Source organism: Lolium rigidum, chromosome 7 (genome assembly GCF_022539505.1).
Source record: "Lolium rigidum isolate FL_2022 chromosome 7, APGP_CSIRO_Lrig_0.1, whole genome shotgun sequence".
NCBI lineage: Eukaryota > Viridiplantae > Streptophyta > Magnoliopsida > Poales > Poaceae > Lolium > Lolium rigidum.
Genome location: NC_061514.1, coordinates 91534258 through 91560281, shown reverse-complemented (window position 1 = coordinate 91560281; position 26024 = coordinate 91534258). Strand labels below are relative to the sequence as shown.

The 26024-nt window shown below is 47.2% G+C and overlaps 1 protein-coding gene across 1 annotated transcript; it reads right to left on the bottom strand.

The window, feature by feature from the left end:
- Positions 1–4590: 4590 nt before the first annotated feature.
- On the bottom strand, positions 4591–16496 carry LOC124673962. The gene is made up of 5 exons (XM_047210003.1): positions 15413–16496; positions 9975–10210; positions 8521–9865; positions 5530–5765; positions 4591–5438 (listed from the first exon to the last, which is right to left on the bottom strand). Exons 1-5 carry the CDS (start codon positions 16116–16118, stop codon positions 4770–4772), a joined length of 3192 nt encoding a protein of 1063 aa, XP_047065959.1. The 5' UTR covers positions 16119–16496; the 3' UTR covers positions 4591–4769.
- Between the last annotated feature and the right edge of the window lie 9528 nt (positions 16497–26024).

Genomic DNA, 26024 nt, shown 5'->3' with positions numbered 1-26024 from the left:
TCTCTGAACTTCCGAAGTCTGAACATTGTTATTACTTGCCACAATGTTGTTTATAAATTGCAGCAGGTAGAAATGAGCCCGGTTAGTGTTGATTTTGTGTTGACTTGTCGATGACTTGATCTTTGCAGCTTGCTGTGTTAGTGCTCATGATCATGGAGATCTACCTTGTACTGTGGAGCAAGAGGGAGGAAGCAGCACATCCCGCCGCCTCGACACTGCATCCTGGCATATAAACTAATGTGCCGCTTCCTAGCATACGTGCTCCTCCACTTTGCATGCCTGCCATGTTCTTGATGTTACGAGTATACCCACACTTTGCATACCTACATGGAAATCATTGCTACTTCAATGGAGTTTGATTATGTAGCTGGTGGTTTACCCCTTTGTCAAGTTATGGTACTCATACCAAGCAGTACTCTTACTGGGTGTATCGAGCATTGCTTGTCGGGGTTCCTCCCAATTTAGCGTCCACTGTTTCCTTCGACAAGATAAGGTGGTTACTATCTACTTTATTGTTTACATGTACTTCTCCGATGCTCCTATTGGTAATGTGTTTAAGTGTGTGTTTCTCTTTCTGAGGAGAAAGAATGTTAGGATTTGAAGAGCCATGTTTAGAAGATGCTGGACACACTCCAAAATTATTCTAAAATTCCAAATGCTGGACACACTCACACCCCCGAGTAACATTTGTCGTGTAGAAGAGCATGTGAGAGGGATGGGATGAGTGCTTCTTTTCATTGAATAATATCAAGCAATATGGTTCCATGTCATATCTCATTTTATTTTTTTATTTCTTAAAAAATTAGATCGATCTACACTTATGTGCCATTATTTAGAAGTATATGGTTAGCAATGGTGATCTTGATTTCCGATGGTTGTGAATTTATGCCTTTTTGTGACTTCATAGGTCCATGTTTAATAATGATTTATTTCTTCTGTCCAGGCTAACGACCTGAGGTGAGACATTATTGTTATCTCATCTGATTCAAGAATTGTTGATTAACGAAGTTTAATCTATATAACAGGCTTGTCTCATGCTATCATTTAGGATCAAGGTACCAATGGAGGTGGTGTCGTTCATTGTTAGATAACTACTTGTTAAAGGCTTCTACGGTAAATACTTTCATGAGTTATGTGATCTTAGTCTTGATCAATACACTTGTTTGCATCTATGTTGTCACTCAGTTGCTCAACTTACAAATTGATACTAAGACTATCACTCAAGTCAAATTTAAATGAATTAAGAGATTTTTCTGGACGTTTCATGTTCTTTACTGAACTTGAACAGGCCTCTCGCATCGGTTGCGAGTGCATATTGGTTTGGGTTTTCATGCAGATTGGTTCCGTTTCATTTCTTTCTGGAGTGAAGTAATAAAGATTGGTTGGGAGGGGGGGACTTTAATACTACTTTCGTACAAGCTACATATTCTTTTGGAAGTGCCATATTGGTTTTTAAGATTTTCAAATATTCAATATGTTTTGCTTTTGTTGATCACGAACGGGACAGAAATATTCCCTCAAGCTATATTCCTGTCAGCACATCCAGCAATATGATTGCCATATTTCAACCATTTTACTATACTATTTCCTCGACTGCTTTCGTGTCTATGAAATAATAAAATTGTGTCTTGAGTTTTTCAAAGAAAGCAGGTACATTTGGACTAAAATACTTTTCCCCAATATTGTCATTGAAATTAAGGCGGTGGCAACCTATACTTCAGTATGGAAAAGTTCAATACAGAGAAAATAGGGGTAGATTGGCAGATTATATTTTAGCTTGATAATCTTTAAATTTTTATCTTGTTTGGAAATCATTTTGGAAATTCTGTTAAGCATTTGGTTTGTAAAGTAATTATTTTGTTTAGGCTTCCTTAGATGTTCATTTTGAGGAGACAAGACTCTCAAAAAGAATATGAGATGCCATGTTTTTTCCGTCCGTCTATTTGTTTGGTGCAGAATTTTTGAAATATTGGATCTACTGAATGAGCAAGTTACAACTGTAAATCGCGTAGAAAAAATTGGCTTCAAGGCCAAAAAGAGGCATCTCTGTAAGTTTGCAATGAGGAGTATGTATAAATATTTCTAGAGATGATACTGATATTTAATATTTTTGCGCAAAATAGATTGAATTCCTGATTAGTACTGCAATATATTTATTTGTCCGTAGCAACACACATGTGATCAATTATAAATTTGATATGGTTAGGTATTTTTCTTGGCTAATCACTATATTTGTTTTTATTCATGTTGGTTCAAAAAGGAGTGCATCTTTTATGAAGTTTATAAAAAGATCTCGAGAATCCGTAGCAACGCACGGGCATTTAACTAGTAGTTGTAATATGTTAGATGGGAGCTTCTCTGTGGCCTTAGATGTAAAAACATGGTTAATTTTCTGGGGCCTTTTTTCAAGTTCCATTCTATATATGCTTTTGCCCCTGTTTCAAAAAAAGAAAAATTCTATATATGCTTCCCAATCCTTTCATACGTCCTCTCTACCACTGATGTGTGTTTATCTGTTCCTTCATCAGCCTTTTTTCTGCATTGTGAACTACAGTATATGGTACAGTGCACAACACATGGGGTAAGCTGTAACTTATGTCATTTGTATTTTTATTGCAATAAGTAGGTAAAAATGACAAGACCAACCAGCAGCGGGAAAATAAAATCAGGGAAGAAACATTACAAGTTGAGCCTGGTGCGCAAGAAACTGACATTGAGGCCTGGAATCTCACATTTAGCAATTTTTTCCAGAGATATTTCAGTAGATGACACAGCGAAAGTTGCTGTTTTTTTTTTCAATTTCGTAGACATAAACACAGTGTGTCTTAAAGTATTCTCTTTTTTTTGCCAGAATGCTAGCAACTGCAAGTTACCCTGGATGTTTCTTTTCCCAAACTATGTTACATTTTCAGTTTTTACCTGTCAAGTGTACTCTACCTAGGTGTTCTTCCCACCAAAGCCTGAAAGTTGCACCTACTATATATCATGGGAATACAACTGAATTTACTGTTTCCATATCATGTGGATATTAACATGCGGCAGTTCCTTTTTTATGTGCACATGTTTTCCCTTCTTGTGTTTATCTAATGTTTGGATGGAACTGGGAGTTCAGCTTATTCAAAACAATATGATATGTTAGATGCATGATCTTTGCCATCTTGCTGTCGTGCCATTTTTTTGGCATTCACTCCCCTGATATAATGTAACAGGAACAAACCATGTTTTACATTAGTTCCACCATGATTGTCATTAGTTACAGTTTTTCAGTACCAAAAGCATCGCCGGGGTGTACTTATGGAACATATCAGTAGGTTCCATGCAATTTTAGCTCAACTTTAAGGGAAGTATTCATGCCATTGATCTAATGTTAATGGAACTTACGGGGAAATACTCATGCCATGAACGTGTCACAGGAAGATTTAGAAGAGCAGCTGAATGGACGTAACAGATAAGATTCAGAACTGAGGGAAAAACTTCCTACTTACAAGCGATCTCCTTGATGGAGGATCAAGTCTGAGATGATGTAACAGATGCTCCAGAATTAGTGGGGTGGGGGATGTTCAGATGTAAATTTCGGGTTTGCATCCACAGGCAGATGGACCTCCAGATTTGTGCTTGTATTGCTGGAAAAAAAAAGGGATCCGATGCTGTTTTTGATTCTGTTTGGTTGGTGCCGCTTAATAGTAAAGATTATGTCATGGTCATCTCCAGATGCTCCAACAGCAACGCGCCAATATAAAGCAAGACTGAAAGAGTCCGTGTCCCATGTTGTACAAGCACTGTAGAGAATCTGGTACCTCAACGCTTTGTGGCTCGTAGATACCTGGAACACACAAGGTTCATTTTCTAGACATGAACCTTTTCGAGCTTTAACCGTAGAGAGGTGAATGGAATTAAGAATCTGTTCTAACAATTGAGCAACCTTATAAAGCAATGCAAATTCCGATGATAGAAATTATCAAATAATTCAAGTCGCACCCGTCACTATCTGAAGAAGTGAGCTGACTGCGTCAGTTAGAGGCATGGTTTCAAAGTTGTGCGCAGCTTCCCACGCAACCAATGCTATCAAGAATGGACTACCAGCCACTTTTGCGTAGCTATAGAAGCTTAGCAACAGAAAGAACTTCCCTCGGCGACTTGGATTTTCGGTCAGATGCCCGAAGGCCGAACATATCAAGCTCGGTGCTACAGAAACCTTAAAACACGAGGAGCCAACATTTTGACCTTGTTCAACAACCCAAAACCAACCCAAAACCTAGTCTCTTAGACCATCTCCACTCGTCCCCGATACGACGTCCGACGAAGCTGGTTTTTGGCCCGCATGGGGGTCGCTGGCGTGGACAAGAAACCGGGGGCCTGCCGTCGCCCATCCATTCACCCTATACGCTCCCCATACACTTTTTATATATTAAATTTAAAATAACAAACGAACTACAATAATTTATTATAAATTTAGCAAATCATTGAAACAGTTCAATAAGTTTAACATAGTAAACAACTAATTTAAGTGCAAGAAAGCACACAAATAATTTAACAAGATTGTCCACAAATGTTCCACCGAATCATCTTGCAAAAGAAAATAACAATGCATTACGAAAATAAATTAGACTAACTCCACAAAAAAAAGTTGTAGTCAACACAGACAGACATCTGGAGAAAAGACAGTTGGACATCTTACATGGCTATGCACAAATACGTCTACATTATAACAAACCACTGGCAAGACACGATAAATAGATATAACTGGGTGAAGGGCATCATTCACCAGATTAATAAACATATCCCTCTGTGAAGAGATCCGTCTTGTCACAGACAAGGCGGGACCAAGCAACAACAATCTCCACCTTGGAGTCACCAAGGTCACATACACCCTTACTTATGTTGCACTGTTTGGCAGTTATGTAGTCATGACCTTGGGCAACAATCTCACCCGATGGTTTGCAGGCTTGTACGACAACTTTCAGACTACCTTCTAATTCTACAGAGAGAACATGCCTTGACAGATGAAGGTAACCATCAGATCCCACAGGCATTTCTCCACCAAGAGAATCAAGCAAGACAACTTGTTTCTCTCGGGGAGCACAAATCCGACAAATGCCATGATCATCTGGGATCATAACTTCTGCCGATCTGGTTGAGCAAACAACTCGGCCTGCATACTGCAAAGGCCATGTCCCATCAACAACACGTACACCCAAGATAGTTGCCTGGACCGTGTTGGCAAGTCGCTCAAGCCTTAAGTCTGCTTCGCAGCAGTCGTTGCCGAAGGAAGCAGTATATAGACAACCATTACGACTAATGGCATAATGGTGGCCAGCACTGATCAACGCTCTATCTTTGGACTCTGCTATGTCCTTTATTTTTAATTCAGCTTCAAAGTCAACAGAGTCAATTGCCACAATTGCACGAGATGGGCCAGTTAAACGCAAAAATGGATCCTACAAGCATCATCATGATTTAGTTGCGATTAAGTAATCAACAGGAATGCATGCAGGAAGAAGGAATAGTAAAATTGAATACCGTACATACATCGGAAGTGAGTTTTTGGCAGTTAGCCCTTGACCGACAGAAGAGAAGATTGCGGTTGCGGTCCACCGTATCTCTGGCAGCAACTACACCGTACACATAGAGTGGCCACTTCAATTTATCTTTAGTTAAGTCAATTTTGATTTCAATGCAGTAGATCTGCAAGGTGCTTGCAGTAACTGATGGGTACAGGTCACGGCCAGGTGTGCAGTGTGTGAAGTGCATAGAACTCAATGTGGCTGCAGCAAAGACAAGTGTACATGTTAAAAATCTAACATGAATCACTAAAATAAGTGAAGTAAATATGTCTCTTAAGTAATAAAGAGCCCTTTATCGGAAAAAAATATGTCTCTTGTCTTCCCATATACATGTGATCTCGCTTGCATTGCTTGAGATTGACATGTATAAAGAATAAGAGAAGGAAGCAAACAAATTGAAGAAATTAAATTGAGTAAAATATAAGCAGCATGGATGTTTACTTATCTCTACTACTTATAAAGGCACGAAGTGGTGTAGGAAAATCAAATCCGCACCGTCCATTCACTTATATCCTGCGATCCAAAATCATCCCTTCTCCCCACCCGAAATTTCTGCCCTGGCAATCTCCCCCGCCCCGAATTTTCCTCACCATCTCTCCCACCAGGCACCAGCACACCCACGCAATCCCGCCCAGGACGCCAACGCCTGGTCGCCTTACCTTGGCCACGCCGACACCCACAACGCGCCCCCACAGAAAAGATACGGAGTAGATGTGATTTGGCCGAACACGATCTCCGCACCTCCCTCCGCCGCCTAGGCCTAACTTCAGTGGCCTCGCCGCCGTTGACGCGGTGCCTCCCTCCGCCCGGCCCTAGCTCTGGTGGCTGCATCGCCCTCGACATGGTGGCAGATGCGCTCAACCTACAGAAGCGAGGCAGCACCACCCAATCCCCACATTCTCTTGCGGATCATGCCCGGAAATGGCGCGTGCGCGAGCAGCAATCTTCCTGGCCTCGCCCTGTACCTTTGCCGCCGCCGGAAGTAGGTAGTTCTCCCTTAACCTTTTCATGTTCCTCCCTTTTCTCTGGAGTAGATCCGATCACGATCTGCGGTAGCAGGTAAACTGGAGGTTGGATGGCACGGCTCATGTCATTAATATGACTCTGGACCGCTGACCTAGGTGATTTGAGTCTGAAAAGATATGGCAGCCGTGTTGAGGTGCTCACAATAAGGTAACGGTACTACAAATATGAGAAACTATTGTTCTCTTATGGAATCAAAATAAACTACATGTACTTAAATAAACTGATTATTTTGGATTACTTTACAGGTTCAGATTGGGTGCTCAAATGCGAAAATTATTTGTCCTTAGGGCGTGTGTAACTATTTTGGTGTGGTCTAGAGTTGGACATATATTCAGCTTTGACATGATCTCATGCCCCTATTTTATTCAGGTACATATGATGATTATTCGGCATTTTGCATTCAAATATGACATGATCTCAAACTTTCAAAAGGAAGTTTGAAATAACATGGTTCAACGTTTACCATCTGACCTTTCTGAAACTTTTTCAAATGCCATCCACATAGCACCTTTGCTTTGGTGCAAGTGAATTTATTTTAATTATCTGGGGCCAAGGTTCAAGCTTCTCAGAAGCATATGTGGAAGTTAAGACCTCGCTCAGCCTAATGTACTGCTCTGAAAGCATCTTGAGTGTTTTTTAATGTTTAATAGTTTATTTAATACAGCAAGGTATGAAAGAAATATTATGGGAATCCAGTGGTACATAACTTTTAAATTTCTTGCATAATGGAATATGAACAATTGATAGCTCGATGCAGTTTTGCAAAAATTACATGCGCTTTATCTTACCATATCTAATATTCCATAATTACTGAATTTTCCAAGTCAGGGTAGATTTTCATCTGTGGCTAAATATCAGAATTTATTGCAGTACCATCAGAAGTCTGAGGCCAACAAATTGTCAATTTCTTTGTCTCATGTAACCAATCACACTGGGAAAGGCAATCTGATTTTAACAAACAGCTGGACAAGTACACTCTGTTCCATGTAGTGAAGTCTGTGCTACTGTGTGTTTTTAACATCTCTTATCTGCAGAGGTAATAAACATCAGGGATTGATGCAATAATGAATTAGGTTATTGGCGTCTCAATTCAGTGGTTGCTAAATCACTTACTTCATTTTGTTGTTTGTTCATATATATTCAATAATGACTCTTTAGTTTGGATTATACCACATGTGCAGTTCCGATGTTCCTTGGGGTTAATGTTCCATTCAAGGGGCCAGGCTTGCACTTGGTCAGCTTCACAACAGAATTTTTAATGTCGTGAGAAAAATAATAATTGTTGAGGATCTATTGAGGTACTAGATTTTACTCTGACATCTCAGTTTACCAAATTCTGTATGTACAATTGATTATCTCGCTTTTTTATCTGTATAAATTACTATGAAACTTACGCACTGGCATGACACGATTTTCACCACTGCTATTATGTGTTACAAATAGTGATTTACGTACAATGTTTCCCATGTGTTAGATATTGTTTGATGTTGAAAAACCCCAAGTTTATGTTAACCTAATTTATTTTTGAATCATACGCATGTGTACTCAAGTAATTGTATCTCTTCTTCTTTCCTTTCTATAATTACAGGTGTGGTTAGATACAGGATGTGAAGGGGAGATGGTTTATCAGAAGCACTAAGATAGAAATTTCTTGCATGAAGAAGCACTATGACGATACACAAGTGTGAATGAGCAGCCTCATCAAGAATAAGACAACAAAAGAGGAAATCAGCCTCATCAATAGGATAATGTGTTTCCTAAAAAATGTGAGCATATTGCATGGTATAACCACCGCAGTAGATCATAGGATTGCACAGTCGGACTACTACAGATAAACTACAGCAGGTTATACGCTAATTTCATTGTTAAAAAGTTTCAATGCGTATATTATGAACACTGAGTTGAGACGTGCGTGCACGTGCGGACTTACTAGTATCTTGGAAGCCACCGAACAGTAGGGGCTTTTCGCCCCATGTAGATTCCCAGCCATCACGGTGGTCAGCAAACAAAGCCTCCCCAGCATCCATCTCCTCCTTGGCTGATTCTGCGGATTCTGTCACAGCTGATTTCATATCGTTGTAATCTTCCTTGTAATGACTTTCAATATACGTGGAGATCAGCATTAATCTGGATGTCATGTCAACCAGATTGTTAATCTTGCCTGAGATGGGAACTTGGATGTTCTTCAGAATACAAGCCACCGATTGCATCCGGTAGGCCAATTCGTCGACCTCGTGCAAGATAAAATCGAAGCAGTTAACGAGCTCCTCCTTGTCACAGTTGGAATTGAATCGGGTGGCTGGTTTGATTTTCCTCGACTCCATCGACTTCTGGACAGACACCTCTGGCATCTGCTCGGAGATCGAACTGAATTGGACTTGCTGATCGGCCATGCCCTCCTTTTCATCCGTCCTCCAACGTGCAGCAGAACTTCCCCCGACTGTGCTGCACCTACGAACTCTTTGGAGCTCCTTCGCCAACCTCGGGGGAGTGATCTCCTCAAAAAGAGCGTCAGCCAAGTCTCTCCGCTCCCTCCCCAGGGACTTAATCTCCCTGTTCAAGATCATGATATTAGAAAGCGACTCCATTATGTTCGCGGATACCTCATCCTTCACCTTCCCGGAATCATCCTTCATCAAGACATCCTTCTTGGACCGGACAAGGCAGGACCAGGCAATAGTAATTTCCACCTTAGAGCCGGCAATCCATAATGTATCCTCACTTATGTTGCATTCTTTGGGACTGAAGTAGACACAATCTTGGGCAGAAACACCACCAGACTGTGAGTAGGCCTGTATGACAACTTTCAGTCTTTTTTGTAAGTCTACTGAAACAACATGCCTTGACAGATGAAGGTAACCATCTGATCCTACAGGCATTTCTTCACCCTGAAAATTAAGCATCACGACATGCTTAGAAGTGTCTTGACTATCAGTAATCATACCTTCCTCAGAGGATAAGGAGCAAGCAACTTGGCATCCATATTTAAAAGGCCATGCCCCTTCAGCAACACAAACACCCAAGATAGTAGCCTGGACCGTTGTAGCAATTCTCTCAAGGCTTAAATTTGCTGTGCAGAAGTTGTTCCAGAACAAAGCGGTACATAAACCAGCATGACCACCACAGCAGGTGTAATGGTAGCTACTACAGATCAACATTCTATCTCTCTTTGGCATGCCATTTGTTCCATCCTTTATTTTCAGTTCAATTTCGAAGTCAACAGGGTCAAGAGACACAATTGCACGAGACGGGCCAGTCAATCGCAGAAAAGGATCCTGCAAGCATCATCATCACTAGTACTTAATTGCAATGAACTATCCAACAAAGATGCATGAGCAGGAAGAAGCAAAAAAAAAGGAAGAGAAAACTGAATATCCCACATACCGCTGCAGTAAGCTTTTGGCAGTTATCCCTTGACCGACAGAATAGTCGGTTGCGGTTGCGGTCCACGGTGTCTCGGGCAGCAACCACACCGTACACATAGAGTGGCCAGTTGAAAATGTTTTTAGTTGCATCAACTTCAATTTTGATGTAGTAGATCTGCAAGGTGCTCCCAGTGACAGATGTGTCTGGGTTTCGGCCAGGTGTGCAATGTGTAAAATGCATAGAACTCAATGTGGCTGCAGCACCAATGATACGTGTTTAGGGTTAAAAATCAAGCATGGATTATATCTATACTACTTATAAAAGAGCAAACATTATCTTCTCTAAGTGCACCCGCAAAATGTACACAGATCCAGGGACGGAGGGAAGGGGGGACGAGCGGGGGCGAGACCCCCCCTATCGATCCGCTTGTCCCGTGGCAAGGATTAGCGCTAAATTTCAGCAATCGTGCTACGTTCGCCCCCCCCCCCCATCCGTGTGTGAAGCAGCCTCCGGTGGCCCAAATGGCCAATCCCAGTTTGTAAGCAGCTAAGCCCACGTTAATTATTACTGTATTAGCCATGCACGAGATAACATCTAGGCCCAGGCCAGCTTAGTAAATGGTAGAAACTAGAATTAGAAGCCCGTTCAGCGGACAATTGAAGGAATCAGCTCGCACGGCACACGATCGAATCAGATCATCGCTTCGTTTTCTGTTGTGCTGCGCCGTGTTTGATGGAACTAGGGCGTTTTCTTGTTTGCCTACTTGCTGGCCGCCACCAAGGGCTCCAATTCAAGAGACCAAAATTCCAGATCAATGGACAATTTGAGAGTTTGAGTACTTCTGAGAAGGGGCGCATCAAGGCGGCCGGCCGCAGCATGAGCGACGACGGATGGAAGAAAACGGTTGCTCCTAATCTGCCATTTCCAAACTTCTGGTTTGATCTGGCTTAGACTCCTAGTTATTTTTTAGCCCTTCCCTCAATAGTCAACACTACTGGATTAGTTTGTTCATTGCTTAGGAAATTTGGAAATTAATTAGGAAAATTAGGATGTTTACTTGTGTTTGTGTAGTCTAGTGGAAATATCCTGATGATATTCTAGTCAAGAGATTCTTCCAAGTTGCAACATAGCAAGCTTTTTTCTGCTATGAAATTGGATAAGACTAGTCTAAACACTAAATTGAGATATACTTCTCTGCGATGGTGTGATAGTCTATATAGAGAGAGGGAAATGGCAAACAGATTTAGTGTTAAAGAAAGTATTTAGAACTTTGATTTTAGTGCTCGTAAAACGGATTTTAAGTTGATAGATCTGTAACTTTACTCAAAATGAGCATATTTTGATGATGTACACCTTATAATATTTACTGTCATGTGCGATAATTTTTCCTATGATTTTAATGCTTCTACTTTCCGCCCCCGCTATCTGCAATTCCTGGCTCCGTCCCTGCACAGATCCATTAGCACCCACAATTTGGCCCACCTAGCCCAATCTAACAACTGACATCAACCTGATCAATTGTTTGGTGTGCACTTAGCAATTTACATTGACTGACCATACATACTTCACCTGCTCCGCACAATCCCTCCACGGCTCTACCTCCCCACTGATCCCCACCCCAGGGATTTCTCTCCTCCACCTATCTCAAACCCCTCCCTCCTGAACCTCTCTTCCAAGCCGGCGGAGGAGATCGGCAGGCGCAGAAGGTGGCGGCAAACGGTGGGCGGTGAGCAGCAGCGAGCGACATTGTGGGATCTAGCCGCTGCGGAAGACATGATGCCCTAAATCCCGTCCCCACCCCCTTCACAGTGCCGGGCCCCTCTCACGCCTCCGACCTCCATGCCGCCGCCGGGAGTGACTCTATTACCTCGCATCTCTACAACAAACTCATAGCTCCCCCTGTCCCGTACAGGTAATGTAGACAAGGCATCTCCCTCTTTTGTTTTTGCAGATGAGTGTAGCACAATAGCACTGTATTTCTCCTTTGGTTAACCCAAGACTGATGCTATCAGCGTGTGTAGGCCTAGCTTGAACAGTGGTATTAGTCCATGAAGTCATGATGGGACTTGGTTAACCATTTATTTTTCAGACACGAACCTATAAAACCATTTGTCTCAATGTGTTAAAAGGGCTAGCAGTTTGGGAAATAAGGTTATAATGGTTAACCATTGGTTATTAAGGTTCAAACCACTTTTAACATTATGCAATGATGGCAGATACTCGCAAATCTCAGCTTGCCAATGTTGTCTAAGGCACAAAAAATAACTCCATGTGTCAAGTTAAGAGGATTAGGAAACATAAGTCTATGAGTTAGTTTACACAGTTAAACTAAATATTCCGACTCCAGGTGCAAATTTCGGAGGACTAATTATACTGTATTGCAGGGGCAGTTATAATGTTGTAACATTCCCAACAAATAGAATGCCAACTTTACAGATTGCCAACTTCAGAGAATAGAGAGCATGGTTCTGTTCTTCAGAGAATAGAGAGTCTGCATCATCATCTACAATTTTCTTTTGGATAAAAGGGTAGAATAACTAGCTGATTTCATAAGCGATCACAATCAGTTCCCCTGCTTCTGTTCATACTACAGAAGCGAAACAAAAAAACATATCACTGCAGACTATAGACGGGACTGAATTTCCAAGCCTACATGCACAGCGGACTACTTGTTTCTAATCACCCAGAGAACTTGACAAATATAAAGATCTATCCTAGGCTAGAAACAGTGATGAAGGCTAAGAATCAGTGGAATAAAAAGAGGTCTGTTACGTGAGTCATCCCAAGGGGAGATGGGGTCGGGACATCGGAGAGAGGGGCGGACATGCGGAGACGCCGAGGAAACGGAAGACGATGAGCAGTCGAGCGGTTGGCGGCTCGTCGACATGGTGGAGGCGGTCAGACGGCCCTAGGGAACCATGATTGGGGAAGAACATGCAGGTGCGAAGCAACCTCAGAGGTATGCGCTGAGTGACAGGTAACCATCCGGTAGAAGCTGTACCGAACCTAAAAGACCTACATCATTTTACGGTTAACCACCTGGCCCATTGCGCTGTTATTTAGACCTAACCATTGGATAAACGGGAACCATGTCCCAATTTTACCATGAAATGCAGGGGCGTCTGTGTTTCTTTTCACAGTGCAGTATCCCAATTTATATCATGTGAATTTCGCCATGTCTATCAACGCAATAAGTATCTCAAGAAACTGTTCATCATCTCATTTTGTATAAAGACAGTTGATAACGATTGCAGTTTATATCTACGCTATCTGTATTTTTCTTTAATATTTATCGCTTGCTGCAGTGTGTCATTGCTCATCAAGCACTTCCCTGACTCTTAAACCTTTTGGCCACCAATCACTAGAGAAGCATCAAGAAAGAAGCATGCCGGACAATTTCAAACATCATTACTGGAAACGGTGACCAGCCTCAGGTTGGTGTTAATCAGTACTTTGAATCTGTATACTGATATTCTCTCTCAAGAAAGGAACGGGCATGCTTGGATTAGCATGTTGATAACACTCCGTTGATTATATCTTCTGACAACACCAATTACATTTTATGTTCCACGAGACTACCCTTGCTGATATGCAGGCAGGATAATAACAAGACAGATTAAACCAATTAATCATCTCACAGTCACAAAAGCTGCTTCCTGATGTGTTTTTTTAGTTTCCTTAGTGTCTTGATGTTTCTTGTAAAGATCTCCCTTTGTTTTATGCAAAATATTCAGGCTAGCTATGTACGAACTTTGCTCCAGGAAAAATATCACTCATGAATCAAGGCGGAAGAAGTCGCTGAAGCCTCCGCGACGCTTGAAAACTGTCACCTATAATGATGACAGCAACTTCGACACAGGTGGTCCATGACATCTCTCTTTTGGGTGATTCAGGTGAGTTATGCTTTCAGGATTGCACTTCTGTTAATTTCTATTCTGTCAATCAGGTGAGCATGTATTGCCGATTTCAGTTCGGTCAATAAGGTCTTGCAAATGACAATTTTGGCCCTTTATCTGTCAATGTATGCTTTAGTTGTAAATTGGCAATACGAATTATGTATTATTTTTCCTCTAAACTGGATATAATTTTTTCAAACAGATCTTAATGGCTAGGTGAAGCTATGTTCTTATGTCTTGCATCAGGTTGGACATTGGACCTCCGGTAAGATGGCCTACCAATTAAATCTAGCTATTTTTCTTCCACTATATAGCTAGGCAAAACTTTCTTTGTTATACAATCAGATTACATGGTGTACAGATAAAAAGTATGGTGGACTTACTAGGTGATGTTCAGTATATATGGACTCCAGTTATGGTTATGTTATTTATTTGTGCACATCCTACGTTTGATAAATTGCTTGAAGAAATTGTATGGAGGGTGCCCGCGTGGTGTTCTTCACGGACAGAATAGCTAAGCTGTTCATTGAGCTGAATTGGCATTGAAACAACATTGACCTGGGCGCTGCTAGAAATTGCAGTGTTATGCTTATGCATCTATATAATCATCAAACGAAATAAAAGGACTGCTCTTGGAATGAACCAACAGACTGCTTCCGAAACAATATTTAAGATGACAACAATTCTTCCGATGTTGAACATTAGTGCAATTACATTTTTTCCTTTAGCAAAATATATTCTTTGTCACATAATTATCTAACATGGGTTCGACATCCTTGATTCAGTTCGGAACGTGAGTTTTATATTTCGATCTAAAAAAATCTTGTAATTAAGAAAAAAATGATTAATTTATAGCCTATACATTCTTTTATGGGTATTTCGTGATCAAAATTTGCAGTTGACTGCACTGGTCATGACACTGAAATATGTTTTGTAAAATTCATTCAGATCTTCTCAACTTACAGATTTGTTCGGTTGTGTATCAAATGGCAATCTATTCTGCTTGTTTTGCAACATTCTATAGAGGGATGTTATTGAGATTACCTATCATGCTCACCATGATATTTGTAATAGGATTACATTGAACAGCTTAGAATATGAGGATTCTGGGATCATATATTGTACAAACCATGTGAATCTAGAAATGTGTCTTTCAAATTTCAGTGAAATTGTTGTACAGTCATAAAAATATAGGTTTGAATTACAGCTAAGTTGTGAATTTGATAGAGAGAAAGAAAGGAAGAATAAAAATGTGATCATGCAATGATATTGTAGTCTTGAAATAAATAGCGAAGACAAAAGTAGAGGGCAAAGAATGATTAATGAAGCCATAACTAAAAACTTATGGTAGTATAGAATGTGCATTGTGATTTGCATTATTAAATCCGATTTGCATTATTAAATGCACACTAACTAGTTATACTAAATTACGTAAAGAAATCCCTTTTCCTCCTTTCCCTTGTACAAGGAAATGATATGCTTGAGATATGCATAGAGTAAGAAAAGGAAGCAACTAATTAAGGAAAATAATAAGTATAGTAAGATAAGCAGCATGTTTACTTGTATCTGTGAAGCAACCGCACCGTCCCATCCTGCTGCCCCATGCAGATTCCCAGCCAACACGGCGTAGAGCAAAATAACTCTCCATATCCAATACTGATTTTGTGTATTCTGTCTCCTTTTCCCCAACCTCCTCCACCACCACCTCCTCCCCCTCCTCATCCTCGTCGACATCATCAATAACCATCTTAGCCATGGTGTCACCCTGAAGTATACTCCCGGAGATCTGCATCAATCTGAAGACTATATCAACAAGCTCTTTGATCTTGTACAAGGAGATGGGGATACCAACTTCATTCAGAATATTTGCCACAGATTCCATCCTGTCGCCCAAGTCCTCCGTCTCATGCAAGATGAAATCAAAGCATTTTGCGAGCTCCTTGTCGTCGTAGTATGATTTAAGTTGGGAGGGTGGTGTGATTTTGCTCGATTCCATCTCCTTGATGAGGGGCACCTCGGATATCTTGTCAGTGATGGAAGAAACTTGGGATGTGATGATACTCTGCCTATGGTGACTAGAGTAAGAAGAGTTGGCCAAACCTATGCTCTCCTGGTCCCCTTTTTGCGCAGATTTTTCTTCCTTTTTGCGCCCCCTCCTAACAAACATGGCCTCCATCCTCAGAAACGCAGTCTCCCTCCTTAAAATCTCACAGTGGCGAGAAAGAGCGTCAATCAGACCTCTAAGATTCCTAGATTCCCCATCCATGTCCTTCCTCAAAATCTCACAAGTGCTGATGCGTTGCTGGTTGATGGCGATTGGGTGGTGTGCTGCTGCACACGGGCGGGCAGCTGGGCGTGAGAACGGACCAGATAGGGGATTCGCTCGAGGGTGTTGTGGTGGCGAGCGGAGATGGAGGAGGGCGGCCAGCGACAGAGGATTCTATCGGGAGCCAGGTGCAAGGAAAGAGCGGGCCACCGGGGATCGAGCGATTGGGATCGGGATCGGGATCGGGATCGGGATGGCGACGAGGCGTGCTTGGTGACGGAGTCGCGGACGGACGCCCAGTAGGCAGTAGCTCGATGCCAAGGGAAGGGAGGAGGCGGAGCAGCGAGGGGAGGAAGATGAGCGGGGAATTGGGGGAAGAAGGAGAAGAGAAGTAGGGTTATCCACCGGTGGTGGGCCTTGGGCCAGAAGAGCCCTGGGTTGAGCGCACTGGCCTGGGAGTCTGCCTGCCTGGGTTTTCTTTCCTACCTCTTAGAGCATGTACATTGGGGGCGCTTAGGAGGAGCGCTTATGCATGATTTAACTGAAATAATAAATGTTCTCAAAAAAAAAAAACTGAAATAATAAATAGGTGGGTGCAGATTAATAAAACCACATTGATATTTTGGCCAGGAAAATGCATGATGATGTCATGCTGACGCAAACATGTAATCTAATATGGAATATTTTTCGGGATGTTACAACACACACTTTGTCGATTGGGTTGAACATTTTGGGTGTGGCGTAAACTCCTTGGTTTTAGAAAGCCTATGGTTGCTTAGGACGTGGCACTCATTGGATGGTGTGTTAGGGCCCATTTGGTAGCCTGGGCCGATTTCATGCACAACTGGCGCAATGAGATGGGAGTGCATGCGCGTTGCTACAGGACATGAGCCATAAAGGCATGTTGTTTGGTTGCCCGTGTGGTATTTTCTGCACCAGAGAAGGAACCCAGCCAACATTGTTTGGGTGCCTGCACAGACGTCTTTCTGTCCTGGTTGTGCAGCGCACACCTTGTTTGGTTGCAAACATGAGCGTGCTCTAGTAACCCCTTTCCTTATAGTGGTGAGGTTACCCAGTACTTCTAACTGAATAACAACACAATCAGCTAGATTAAGTTCATCAAAATTTGTTGGTAATACATAGCAAGTACTTACCCTATTGGGCGATGCATCACAGGTTCATCACACGAGGGGTTAGTATATACCACCTCGAACCAGTTCATCATTACAGACCGGTGATCGACTTCAAGCAAGTCCTAGCACTACAAACAACTCGCAAGTCCATAACAATTTTAGTTCTTCGGCGAATGGGCAAAAACCGTCATAGAGACGTGTTGCTGACGGTTTGGGAGAATGATGTCTACGGGGGCTTCTATTCTTGTAGACAGTGTTGGGCCTCCAAGAGCAGAGGTTTGTAGAACAGCAGCAAGTTTCCCTTAAGTGGATCACCCAAGGTTTATCGATCTCAGGGAGGAAGAGGTCAAAGATATCCCTCTCAAGCAACCCCGCAACCACAAAGCAAGAAGTCTCTTGTGTCCCCAACACACCTAATAGGTGCACTAGTTCGGCGAAGAGATAGTGAAATACAGGTGGTATGAATAAGTATGAGCAGTAGCAACAGCGCCAGAAAAGTGCTTTGTTGTCCAGGACTGGCGTGTGATGAATGGTGGTAATATTGCAGTAAGTAGAGATGCAGTAGAACAGTAAACAAGCAGCGATAGCAGTATTTGCGAACAAGGCCTAGGGATTATACTTTCACTAGTGGACACTCTCAACATTGATCACATAAATAAATAGATAGATGCTAGACTCTACACCCTCTTGTTGGATGATGAACACCACTAATGGCGTAGGATTACACAAACCCTCAATGCCGGAGTTAACAAGCTCCACAATATTCAATGTTCATATTTAAATAACCTTAGAGTGCAAGATAGATCAACATAACCAAATAGATCACATCAATACCATCATAGTAATAGTTAACTTCATAATCTACAAGAGATCACAATCATAAACTACGCCAAGTACTACATGATGCACACACTCGTCCACATTACATCATGCAGGAGGAATAGAGTACTTTAATAACATCACTAGAGTAGCACATAGACGAATAGTGATACAAAACTCATATGAATCTCAATCATGTAAGGCAGCTCATGAGATCATTGTATTGAAGTACATAGGAGAGAGATTTAACCACATAGCTACCGGTACAGCCCCGAGCCTCGATGGAGAACTACTCCCTCCTCATGGGAGACAGCAGCGGTGATGAAGATGGCGGTGGTGTCGATGGAGGAGCCTTCCGGGGGCACTTCCCCGTCCCGGCGGCGTGCCGGAACAGAGACTCCTGTCCCCCAGATCTTGGCTTCGCGATGGCGGTGGCTCTGGAAGGTTTCTCGTACCGTGGCTTTTTCGTCTCGAAGATTTAGGTCGAGGAGAGGCGAAGAGGCGGCGTCAGAAGGTCAACGAGGCGACGACACACTAGGGGGGCGCGGGCCCCCCCTTGGCCGCGCCAGGGTGGTGTCTGGTGGGCCTGTGGCCCCCCTCTGGCCTCTCTCGGGTGTTCTGGAAGCTTCGCGTGGTCCTGTGGCGGGACGAGCAGAAACTAAGCTTGGGGATGCTGATACGTCTCCGACGTATCGATAATTTCTTATGTTCCATGCCACATTATTGATGATATCTACATGTTTTATGCATACTTTATGTCATATTTATGCATTTTACGGAACTAACCTATTAACGAGATGCCGAAGAGCCGATTCTTGTTTTCTCGCTGTTTTTGGTTTCAGAAATCCTAGTAAGGAAATATTCTCGGAATTGGACGAAATCAACGCCCAGGGGCCTATTTTCACACAAAGCTTCCAGAAGACCGGAGAGCTAACGAAGTGGGGCCACGAGGCGGCCAGATGATTGGGCGGCGCGGCCCAAGCCCTGGCCGCGCCACCCTATGGTGTGGGCCCCTCGTGTGGCCCCCTGACCTGCCCTTCCGCCTACAAATAGCCTTCATCGCGAAACCCCCAGTACCGAGAGCCACGATACGGAAAACCTTCCAGAGAAGCCGCCGCCGCCAATCCCATCTCGGGGGATTCTGGAGATCTCCTCCGGCACCTCGCCGGAGAGGGGATTCATCTCCCGGAGGACTCTACACCGCCATGGTCGCCTCCGGAGTGATGAGTGAGTAGTTCACCCCTGGACTATGGGTCCATAGCAGTAGCTAGATGGTTGTCTTCTCCTCATTATGCTTCATTGTCGGATCTTGTGAGCTTCCTAACATGACCAAGATCATCTATCTGTAATGCTATATGTTGTGTTTGTTGGGATCTGATGGATAGAGAATACTATGTTATGTTGATTATCAATTTATATCTATGTGTTGTTTATGATCTTGCATGCTCTCCGTTATTAGTAGAGGCTCGGCCAAGTTTTTGCTAGTAACTCCAAGAGGGGGTATTTATGCTCGATAGTGGGTTCATGTTTCCGTGAATCTGGGGAGTGACGAGAAACCTCTAAGGTTATGGATGTACTCGTTGCCACTAGGGATAAAACATTGATGCTATGTCCGAGGATGTAGTTATTGATTACATTACGCACCATACTTAATGCAATTGTCTGTTGTTTTCAACTTAATACTGGAAGGGGTTCGGATGATAACCTGAAGGTGGACTTTTTAGGCATAGATTGTCGTGGTATCGTCACGGCATATGCCATAGGGTGGCTAATCGAAGGTGGTCCCTGAGAGATCTCACGGCGGTATCCGGAAGCGGGTTTGGGCACGAGTGACACGGCAACGTACCCAGGTTCGAGGCCCTCCGATGGAGGTAAAACCTCTACTCCTCGCTAGAGTGTATATGATGATCACACAATACAATGGTGCTCCTAGAGCCGTGTCCGGCTGCTCCCGGGAGGCTAAGGGAGACGATGGTCTCTCTCACAGGGCGGCGCTAAGGGTGGAATGAAGTGAGAATGATCGATCCCCTACACGAGAGGGGGTAGTGCGGCTTATATAGGCACCGGCACTTTACATATAAGACCCTACAGCTTATCGGCCGGCTTGGCCGGCTCCGGCTTCCGCTCCTTCCCGAGGCGGTGACGTCGGGAGCCGTTGAGGCCTCATGGCCTGTCCCATCCGGCTGCCAAGGTCGGCGGTATGGAGAGGAGGTGTCCCTGTCGCCATCGCCCACCGTAGCCGTACGGGTCGTCGTAGGCCATGATGGCTTGTCCGGCGCGTGGCACTATTGCTCCACGAGTGCCCCGCGCATTACGGAAGATGAAGTCGGCGTGGACTTTGGGAACCCGGATCACCAACCCGGTTCCTTCCAAGGCAAGACTCGCCAGCCTCGAGTCGGTCCGAGGTACAAACCCCCGGCCGGATATGGCTTGTAGAAGCCGGCCCAGCCTACAGCATTGGCGGCCGCAGCCAGGCCGACTAGGACCTAGAGCCGGCCGGCTTCGGACCAGCCGGCCACGGCGCCAGCCCGGCTGCTCCTCGCCCGGCCTTGCCGCGAGCCGGCCGGTGGCCAGCCGGCTGCTCCGCGTCCATTGCCCTACCCGGGGTCTTCCCCCGACATTAGCCCCCGAAGCCGGCAAGGTCCTGCGTTTAGAAGGACCTAGGCAGGTTTTCCCGGCTTCTCGTATATACTTGGCGGCACTTGGAGGGGCCGACCGAGAATTTTCATTCAGCCGGCCGCGCCCTCATCCGGCTCGTTCTTGCCGGCTGCTTCTAGCCGGCCGCTATTTACACTTATGCAGCTTTTGCTTTCTCGCAAGTTTTGGTGGCGTCTCCGCCTTGCTGATGACTTTTGGTCCGAGTTGAACTTATTGTCCGGCTCCGGCTTGCGGCGCGCAGGAGTCTCCGCCGCCTCGGGTCCTGCACCCGACTTGACCGGTCTGACGCCTGGGCTCTGCCGCCGGTTCGTCTGGTCACATCAATGTCCCCTCCGGATTTGATGCGGTCGTGGGCGACGTGATGTGGCGGTTTCCCGTAACGGCAGCGGTCGTGGCGGAAGTTAATGCGCAGAAGATCCGGGCGACGTGGCCACGATCGCCACTTGGAGGCCAACCGCCCGCCGCGGTCGGCTATAAATGCCGCGGGGGAGGCATCGAGGCGGCACTTGCCCCTTTCTTCCTCCTCGCGCTCCCGCTTCGCTCCTTCTCTCCGCTCGAGCTCTTCGCTGCCCCGGTGCAGTCTTTCTTCCGTTCCCCTGGCGAGCCTCGGTGAGCGGTTGCCCCGACGATCCTCCGCCGAGCTGCCGCCGCGACTCCGCCAATCCGGCGCCACGGGGCCGCGCACGTCGACGGCGCGCTCTTCTCCACCACGATCTCCTCCGGCGAGGAGCGGCTCTTCTTCGCCCTTCCGCCTCTCCTGGACCTCTTCCTCTTCTTCGACCTCAATGGCTCAGCCGAGCGGTTCCTGGAAGGGCTCTTACATGCGGGAGGACGACATTGCCCGGCTCGTACGCCTCCGCCGCATCCCGGCGGGGGTGATTACGCGGGCGCCGGGCGCGGAGATGGAGCCCCAGCCGGAGCCCGACGAACGCGTGGTCTTCGGCGCGCACCTCGACCGTGGGTTGGGCCTGCCGGTCTCCAACTTCTTCCGCCGGTTCCTCGATTACTTCGGCCTGCAGCCGCACCACCTGCCGGCTAACGCCATGATCCTCCTCAGCTGCTACGTGGTCTTCATGGAAGGCTACGCCGGCTTGTGGCCGGATGTGGAGTTTTGGAGCCGACTTTTCTACATCAAGGCGCAGACGACTGAAGGCCGTCTGAGGACCTGCGGCGCCGCCTCCATCTATCCTCGCACGGGTACGTCCTTCCCGCGGATTCCGACTATCGATTCTGTGAAGAATTGGCAGATGTCTTTCTTTTACGTGCGGAACGAGAGCCCGACCTTCGACCGGCTCAACCTGCCGGAATACAACCCGGCTCCGCCAGTCGGCCGGCTCAACTGGGGCCATAACGCCAAGTCCTCGGACCCAGACGCGGAGGTGAACCTCCTGTGGGACTTTCTGGGTGAGTGCGTCACGGGAGGCCGGCTGAGCGCCGAGGACCTCCTCTGCACCTACGTCATGCGCCGGGTCATACCGCTCCGGCGGCGCGTCCACAAGATCGGCCATATGTCCGGCCGGCTCGACCCGACCCGGACGTCGAAGGCGGAGCTCTCCAAGTCCCGTGTAGCTCGCCGGGTGAACAACATCACCAAGGCCAACATGCCGGACAACCGGGATTGGGGGCTGCCGGCTTACGACCGGGAGCAGCCGCCTGAACTGGTAAGTTTGATGTTTTGCCGTCTTCCGGCTTGCAGCTGCATAGCCGACTCGATATTTATCTTGTCTTGTTTTCAGCTTTTCACCCGCCAAGGCATCGAGGATGGTGACTTGGCGACGAAGGTCTGGACGCCGGATCACGTCGACCCGGCTGACCCAGCCGGCGACCAAGCCGGCGACGATGATCTGCCGGAGGTGCCGGATCAAGGCGGCCAGGGGGAGCATAATCCGCCGCCCTCGCCCGAGCATGAGCAGGAGCAGCCGCAGGCGGAGCCGGCGGAATCCGGCACGGGGCCAATCCCGGTGGTGCCTCTGCGCGCGGTGCCGCCTACGGGCACGGCGACTTCCGCGCCGAAGGGGAGGAAGCGGGCCATCGGCGGGTCCACGGCTGCGGTGGAGGCGAAGGCCAAGAAGCAGCGCCGGCTGGCGCCCAAGAAGGTTCTGGAGAAAGCCGGGTGAGTTCTTTTTTCTCTGTTGTTTGATTCCTTTTCTTTCCTTACTTTTTGTACTTATCTTTTCTTGCTTGTTCAACTAGGGCTCCCATTAAGTTTGCCCAGGGAGGCGGCTCTCGGCAAGCTCCTCCCGTCACGTCGCCGCTTCAGCGGCAGAGGAGGGAGCCAACCCCGCAGCCTTCGGCACGCGCGCGCACGCCGCCGGCTGCCAACGTGCCGCCCGCGGCCACGCCGCCTTCTGCGGGGGCGTCTTCTTCAGCCGCGCCTCCTGCGGCACCTGGCGGCGGAGACCAGGGTCAGTCGGCGCGCCGGCCGACCATAGATGATATGTTTCCGCGCCGCGCCCCGTTTGTGGAGCAGGCGGCCGGAGCTGGCAGGGGCATGCCGCCTGCGGCCGGAGCTGGAGCTGGCGGGGCTGCGCCGCCTGCGACCGGAGTCGGCGGGCCCGTGCCCAATGTCGTGGTGCTGGAGAGCAGCCCGGAGGGAGCGCCTCAAGCGCCGGGTGCGATGGCTCCCACCGGGCCGACTGCTTCGACCGCGCCGCCTCCTGCTTCGGAGCCGACGAGGAGGGAGCCGGCCAGGAAGGAGCCGGCAAGGGAGGAGCCAGCGCGCTCGAAGGACGCCGACTCCCGGGCGCTGGTGAGGACGGAGGGCCCGTCGGACCCATCTAAGGGCCTTCATGTGGCCAAGGGGTCCCGGCTGATGCATGTGCCGTCTGCCTCCGACTCCAGTCTTGGCTCGGCTGGCACCATGGAGGCTGCGTGGCATCAGGCGGATGCCTGTGAGGTGACCAGCCGAGAGGGCCAGCCAGGCGTGGCGCCCATGAAGCTGTTCTTCTCCAGCTTCCGTGGCAGCCTCAAAGCCAAGGCCGCCGAGACCCTTGCCCAGCTGGCGACGCTGGAGGATGCCGACAAGGTATGTATTCATTTTTTGCAATTCTGTTATTATCCTGGTAGCCCTCCGAGGCGTGCTCCGGCTGCTTGGAGCCGGTCCGGGTTTCGTCTGGATATCTCGATTGTTTCTTTCGGTGGTTGCGGAGCGACGCACCGTTTTGTACAACAAGGTGGTGACTAGCTACCACAAGGCCAAGATCGAGCGGGCCGGCTTGGCTCGCGAGCTGGAGGCTGTCGTGGGTAAGGCCTTCTCTCTTTTGACTTGCTCTTTCTGTTGAGTTTCCTTTTTTACTGACGGCTCGTTTTTGCCGTCTTGCAGCCGAGGCCGCCCGGATCCCACAGCTGGAGTCGGACCTCCGAGTTGCCCGCGCTCAATGCGTCACAAGCGAGGAGGCGAACCGGGCCGCTGCCGCCAAGCTGAAGGTGGCTGACGGGGAGCTGAAGCGGCTGCGCCAGCTCGAGGCTAACCACCTCAAGGAACTTGCCGCCCTCAAGAAGGACGGGGAGGAGAAGCTGGCGGACCTGAGCAGGCGGCTGGATGAGGTGGAGCGGCAGCGGCTTGCGCTCCGTGAAGAGGTGACCACCAAGTCCAACGAGCTGTCGGCCACCGCCAAGCGGTGGTTGGAGGAACTTAGCGCGCTCGACCGCGGCCTTGCGGGTGAGTCTTTTATCTTACGCCTTCCCCTTTGCCGGCTTTCGGCCGTCGGCTGCCGGCTTAGGTTGGCAGCCGGCGGCGGAAACTGATTTTTCCGATATCTCCATCTTCAGGCTGGGGGCGATCGGTTCTTGCTGGCTGCCGCCGAGCTTTTTCTTTTTACTTCGGAATCTCCATCTTCAGTGGGGGCGTCGGTTCTTGCCGCTGCCGCCGAGCTTTTCTTTATCCTTCGAAATCTCCATCTTCGGGCTGGGGGCAGTCGGTTCTTGCCGGCTGCCGCCGGGCTTACTTTAGAGCTTCGGAATCTCCATCTTCGGGCTGGGGGCAGTCGGTTCTTGCCGGCTGCCGCCAGGCTTACTTTAGGACTTCGAAAACTTGCATTTTTCAGCTTATTTCGGCTTTGATGGCTTCTGACATGCTTTTCTTCTTTGCAGCGGCCTTCCCTGAGGCGCAGGAGGCGGCGTTAGCGGCTGTTGGCAGGGCGCGGGAGGAGCGACGGCAGGCCACTGGGGAGCGAGCTCCGACTCGCTTCACCATGGATGACTATCTCGTCGTCCATGGCCGCCCGCGTGGAGCCAATCACCAAGCTTGGCTGGGAGTTGCGGAAGGCGGCGGAAGAGCTGATCCGGCTGCTATGGCCGACGGAGACGCTGCCGCAAGATCTCTCCAATCTCATCACCTGGCTGGACAGGGCTCCCGACCGCTTCCTGGACTGGAAGGAGTCGGCCACGCACGCCGGAGCTGATATGGCGTTGTCTTTTGTGCTCTCATGGTATAACGAGGTTAGCCTCGACCAGTTGGAGTACCGGCGCGCCGACGTGGAGGACAAGCTCCCGGTGGAGAACAAGACTGCTCGGCTCGCCCGCGCCCGCGCCATTGCGGCGACTTCGTCGACAAGGCCATCTTCGTCGCGGACCCGAATCCGCCGTCCGACGACGAGGAGGAGGAGGCCGAGGAGAGGCAGACGACGTGCCCGAGGATGACCCGGCAGCCGGCTCTGCCGATGCTCCTCCGGCTGGTCCTGATCCAGCCGGTGTTTAGCTTCTACCTGTTATTCTTATGCTTTTGCAAGACAACTCGTTAAATCCTCGGGATGCCGGGTGCATATGTAAGACAATATTATTATCCTTTTATTAAGGCACACTTTAATGTGTTTGTTAATCATTTGTGTGCCGAGTTGCTTTCTTTCGACTTGTTCGCTTTTTCCCATCCGCCCCGCTCTTTGGCTGTGCTCTTGCCGGTCTGTTATCACCAGATTTTGGCTAAATCAGGAGATGGGCCGCGATCAAGATGGACTTGAAGAATACATATAAAAGAAATACGTGAATCGGCCTCGTATGCAACGTTTGGGCTAGTTTGCCCTTGTATCTTGTAACATATTAGATTATGTGTCGGTTAGGAGTCGGAGTTTTACCCGTGCACGGTTAGGTGCACGCCTGAACTAGAAAGTCCCTTGGACTATAAATATGTATCTAGGGTTTATGGAATAAACAACAACCAACGTTCAACACAAACAAATCTCGGCGCATCGCCAACTCCTTCGTCTCGAGGGTTTCTCCGGTAAGCACCATGCTGCCTAGATCGCATCTTGCGATCTAGGCAGCACAAGCCTATCTCGTTGTTCATGCGTTGCTCGTG